The 5893-nt window shown below is 46.3% G+C and overlaps 1 protein-coding gene across 1 annotated transcript; it reads right to left on the bottom strand.

Moving 5' to 3' along the window:
• Positions 1-1248: 1248 nt before the first annotated feature.
• LOC129077339 (39S ribosomal protein L40, mitochondrial-like) lies at positions 1249-1748 on the bottom strand. The gene has a single exon (XM_054581777.1). The coding sequence runs from the start codon at positions 1735-1737 to the stop codon at positions 1249-1251; it is 489 nt and encodes a 162-aa protein (XP_054437752.1). The 5' UTR covers positions 1738-1748.
• Between the last annotated feature and the right edge of the window lie 4145 nt (positions 1749-5893).

Genomic DNA, 5893 nt, shown 5'->3' with positions numbered 1-5893 from the left:
ATTCATTGCTTGCTTTTTATAAAAGCTTTTCCTCCCAATATACCTGGATCTTTCTTACTGCCTCTAAAAAGTGAAGTCTGCCTTTTCTCTTACTGGCTGAGGACTACAGTGTCCCCCTATCCCCCCAACTAAGGGCAAGTTCGGCCCCCCCACCCTGCTGAGACGGACTGGTGTTGCCCTGCTGGAATCTGGGTCAGTCGGAGGTGGACCAAACTCCAGCTCTGGCACCCGGGCACTGGGGACAAGGAGAGGAGAGGGAACAGGGGCAAAAGAGGAAGGGACAGGCCCCCGGTCAGAGGGCTCTGTGTGCAGTAAGAGAGCAGACAGTCTGGGACTCAGGACAGCTGGGGCTGCAGCCCTTTGCTTCAAACCATGTTGCATGCCCTCAGCCCCTGCCGCGAGGCGAACGGGCCGGCACAGTAATAAGACACTTCCAGAGGCAGCCTGTGGTGTTGCTCAGAACAGTCTGGCACTTCGGTGGCCGCCTCCCAGCAGAGAGGGCCCCAGACCGTGCACTCAGCACCCTGCAGCAAGAGCCTGCTATTAAAGGCACAGAGGCCTCAAACCACAGGAGGAACGATTGGTGTAAATACTTTAACTCTTTCAAGGTCTTTATTTTTAAACAAATGATGTAATAAAGTCAGAACACAAGCTGAAGATATCTGTAACTTATTTCACTGACAAGCATCAATATCACCCATCACATGGAAGAACGAAGGATTCTTTAGGGGGAAAAGGCAAGCCTGAATTGCCAAAAAAAAAAAAAAAAAAAAAAAGCCTATATGAAATGACCCACTGATGATGAGGGGTCAGCAAGGCATCCGGGAGGCATGGGGCGGGTACGAGCAGGCGCTGGCTGGGCCCCGGGAACAGCGATAATAGCAGGCCAAGTAGGAGAAGGGTCCTCACAAGTTTACGATCAACCTCGCAGATGGGGAGGGGACGGGCTGCCCTGCTGCCCTCCAGATGCACCTCAGAAATACAAGGAGGTTTTTCTCTCTTAAAAAAAAAAAAATTAAAAATCTGAAGCCTCCATGGTAAATTATAATACTAGAGAAAGTTATGTGGTAGGCACATGCATGCTGTTTTCTGTATGACCAAAATATTTCACCATTTTTATAAAGCTCATTTTTCTTGATTACATTTACATTTATTCTCAGCATGTCTAATACTGTGACAAGCAGACTTGAACCCTTGTCATTCTGGCTCTGAAGGGCGGGCAGACTGTTCAGACGGCTGCCTACAGCTCTACCTCTTGAATTCCACTTGTGTGTACACCTTGGTGATGTCATGGTACCTGCCTTGAGGGGGCTGGTAGTTGGAGATTGGAGGTGTATACGTTGGCCCTTCTCTCTCAAAGGGGAACAGACTGGGGTCCCGCTTGATGGCCTCCATATGGAGCTCCTGGGATGTGAGTTTCAGCTCCTGCAGAGCTTCCTGCTGGGCCTCAAGCATGGAGTTGATGGCTTCCCTCTCCATCTCATGCTCTCGCTGCTTGTACAAGGACCACTTCTTCAGAAGCAAAGCTCTCCGCTCATCCTCCTCAAAGGAGAGCTCGACCTGAGGCCGCTGTCTCACTTCATCCAGGAACTTCCCAGGCGTAGTAAAATCTTCAATGGGAATTAGCTCTTGGCTAGCCTTTTCTAGTCGTCGGATCCTCTTTTTCAAATGGTCTTTTACAGCTTGGTCTTTTTTAGGATCTACCTTCTTCTTCTTCCGCAGAGGTTCTGCTCTCATAGGAATGGAAAACAAGTGAAACGATAGCATTAGAAACAAGGATCGAGTCAAAGGAGGACCCCAAGATGCAGAAGCAATTCTCTTGAAACACAGACCAGGGGGCTGGGGGCAGGGGGCAGGACCGAAATCCCCTCCGCACTCCAAAGAATACACACCGCGCCACTTCCCAGGGTTGACCATGAGCAGCAGGGTCCGGGGCTGTGACTGGGGCACCCACCTGGCCCAAGGTCCAACCTCGGTACTGCCTCTGATAACAGGCAATCAAGGCGAAAGCTTTCATTTTTTTAGAGTAAGAAACTGCTGGTGTTATTAACCAAGTCCTGATGTGAAAGAGAACATTCATTACTTATTATAAATGTGGACACCGGGAAGGGGCATGACCCAAGTTCTTCTTCTCCATTACAGACTGTCTTGCCATAATAGGACTCTCATTTACATTTCCCGAGGCTTCGGTTTGTCTTCATTTCTGATATCTGAAAAAAAAAAATCACTTTAAAAGAAAATCAGTTCAGGTTGGGTCAAAGATAATTATATTGCTTTCCAAGATGTCATGGATTCATGCTTTTGTATTCTGTGAAATATTTGATCACAGCAACTTGTGTTTCTTTGTGATAGCAATTAAGTCCAAGTAGAAAGAATCTATAATTTTAGGCTTGAAATTAACTTAAATGGGTGAAAATATTTATTTTTACTTTGCTCTTTCTATGGACTCGCATAATGAATTAAATGCAGGGCTCTCTTTCTTGATTATTGCTTTAGAAAGAAATTGTCATGCCTCATTACTCATTTTCAAAAAGAGATGATAGTGTACTTTGTTATAGGATTTTTATGTATTGCTAATGTCTAGAAAACTCAGCAGATTAATTCTCTCTCTACAAAATGGAACTGATTGAGTGAATTGGATATCTATAAAAGCCCATCAAGTATGGCCTGAAAACTTTATAGACGAAGGCACACAGGGACCCAACAGGAAAAATATAAATCTAACACCAGGCATATAAAATTATACCCAGAAGTTTAAGATTGATCTAAGAACCATGGATTCAATAGGTAATTTTTAAATACTAAGTAGTATAAATTATTGTAGTTTAGGAAGTGGAAGACATGAAAAATAACTAAAAATGTGCTCTGAGATTTATAAGAAATGCCCAAATTAGAGCAGCTAAATTATTTATAGTGATTTAAAAGCCAGGTACTGGTAAAGTTTCAAGTGTAAGTTTTAAAGGGTCTCTCACAAAATATGGCATCAGTGGTTGTAGGGCAAGATCTAAACCTCAGGACACTGCAGTAGAAGAACATTGGACTCGAAGGCCAGAGACGTTGGTTCCAGCATCTCCTCAGGGCACAGGCTAGGGGGTCCCCCAGTTTTCCTTTGCCCAGCATGCGTTTCTGACCCTTCCTCCTTGGAAAGAGACCACTCCGTGGGGTTCAAGTAAGGCAAACTGTCACCTACTTACGTAAGGGGCTGGCTGTCCCATGTCCAGCCCCCCAGACCCAATCCCCCCCCTTCTCCATGCAGCTCAGGGCCTTGGGAGACCAACCAGTCTTGGCCTGTGTCAACAGCACCCTGCTCCTCGGGCTGCCAGTTGACCTGCCCCGAGGAGAGTCACCAGCGGGAGAAAACAGACCAGAGAAAAGGGAGGTTGGGAACTAACCCCTCAGCCCCTTTCCCATCGGGTGCCCAGAGCCCCAGGCCACAGATCCTGTCCAAAACTGCTCCCAGGTCCTGGTAACTGCCCCTTCTTCCCCTTCAGGCATGGGACGGTGACCGCGGCCTGGGGAACTCCATTATCCCTCCTGGTTTCCCTAAATCTTCTCCTATATATACCTTTGCCAACAGTCCATTTATTACATTCTTCTCCATTTGCCCGTATTCAATGTCATCGATTTCCTGTGGGGACCCTGGCTAACGTCTGTCATCCTCTGCTTCCAGCTCCACCCGTGGTCCGGGTCCTGGCAGTTCTAGACTGAGATCATCTAAATAGCTGACACTCCCAGTAAAAAGAGAGAACCTCTGTCCTGTTGCTGTCAGCAAGCAAGGCTTAGCTCTGCATCTGGAAGGGACGCTCTGGCAAGAGAGGGAAGGGTGACTAGGAGGAAGGCAAAACTGAAGGCAGAGAGACATTTTTCTCGCCTGCTTTGTGCCAAACACTGCGCTAGGTCCTGGGGGTGCAAGTGTGATCAGAAACAGCGGCATCTACGGTTTAAAGAACGCAATGAATCTGAAGTGTTATATTATCACCTTGAACTGAACTGGACTTTATTTGGGACCTTATTGTCCTTTTCAAAGTCACTCCAGATTTAAATACCCAATGCACAAGTTTCTAGTTTATTTTCCTGAAGTAACGTTTAGATAGACCAAAGTAATCCAGTTCTGGTGGTTACAGTTCATCTGACTATTTCAATCATTGCAGGCATTGTGCATTGTCTAGTCTAATTTTCAAGACAGCAGGAGAAGGAAGTTTCTGTTATCATCCTAATTTTACAGAGGAGAATATCAAGGCTTAAAGATCACACAGTCCAAAAGTGGTATGGCTGTGATTCAAACTCAGGTAGCTCTGACCCCTATACCCTTCAGCATAACCTGTACCCGATATTCCCTTTTGCAATAATTAATCTAATCAGATCTAATCTTCCAATCACTAAAAAAGCTCCAACAAAAATCAACTACGCCAAAGAATGGTGTGTAGGAACCTGGAAGACCCCCATAGCATTTATATCTCAGAAAACTATCAAAATTTACATTCATGCATATTTTGATATTAACACATCAGCAAACCAAACTGCTATTCATACCGTTCCAGGCATATTGTCCCAAATATCTCAATAAAGCATTGTTAGTATCGAGTCCGAGCAGGTCTGGAAGAGTCTAACCTATTTTTAATTGCACCCAGAGCCATGCGGAGACAGCTGGAGGCTCTCCAGTTCAATAGCGTGTTAGCTCTGGGCATTCAGCAGGCATGGCATCATCATCAGTTATAACTGAGCTGCGACACACTTTTTAATGAAGTGCTCTAATGTCCTCTTCACCGTTTGCACTTCCCATCAAACCGTGCTATTGTAATGTGCAACGCACTCAAGGTTTGAGGAAGATGTGTGCATTTAGCTCCACGTAGAGCCAGGTTTCCTGCGCCTGCTTCTCATCAGACAGGATAGGGACTTCCTGTCTTATCTCTAGAAACTGAGGGATGACACGTGCGTTGTTATAACTCCCACTTTGCCCAGCGTGCCTCACTGTGAGGGCCGGTGATTTTGAGGTAAGTCCCTGAGACAGCGGAGCAGCTGGGTCTAGTTAGGAAGGAGAAAAAGATGTCTCGCACACCTGTCTTAGAACAAGTGGGGGACTGCAAGGGCACCAGCGTACAAGAGGTGTCACAGCCTCACACAGCTGCTCGCCATCGCCACTGGCCGTGCTGGAACGTTGTGGGTGCCAGGGAGGCAGGAAACAGGACATCAGAACAAAAGGAAAAAAAATTGATCATCTGGGCTGCATTGGTAGGTCAGCAAGTGAACGGAAGTGGTGGGAAGGGGAGTGTCCCAAGCCCCGCAGGCCACAGACCCAAGACGGGGTGTTCTGAGAACACGTGTGAGCTGCCAGCGTCTAGGAGACCAACCCTTCGGGGAATTCATCTGGTTCAAAAACCTCCAGTTCCCCAGGCCGGGCTGACCTAGATCTGCAGGCAAATAAACCTGCTGAAGTGAGGAGTTTGGGATGCTTCAAATGTGACCTTCCACTGAGATTATTTCACAGTTGCTGCCTCCTTCCTGTGTTACTGCGGTCCCAGGGCCCCGTCAACCCTCTCCCCTCTCTCCCTCACCACCTTATTAGATTATTCACACCGCCTGTGTGCAATGGCCTAATTAGCTGGGCAGCTATTCAGTACTTTACTTCTCTATATGCCAAATGCACACAGCCTACAACCAATTTTTAACCCGAGATGAAAGAAGTTTTCATTGTGATCCACCTGAAATAACTAGCAAAGGTTTACCAGTTACCGTGTAATGGGAAGCCAGCACCAGCAGAGGCTGATTGTGGCTTATAAAAGAAAAACAATGAATTTATTTTTAAAAATTATTTTTTTAAATGAAATCAAAACACTGCTTGAGACCATCAAAACCAAGCTGCGATGGTTAATTTGATGTGTCCACGTGACTG

This window comes from Pteronotus mesoamericanus, unplaced genomic scaffold (assembly GCF_021234165.1).
Source record: "Pteronotus mesoamericanus isolate MK-2021 breed Mesoamerican mustached bat unplaced genomic scaffold, CSHL_Meso_final contig_657, whole genome shotgun sequence".
NCBI lineage: Eukaryota > Metazoa > Chordata > Mammalia > Chiroptera > Mormoopidae > Pteronotus > Pteronotus mesoamericanus.
Note: the sequence above shows the minus strand (reverse complement) of the source record. Positions and strands in the feature narration are given on the sequence as shown.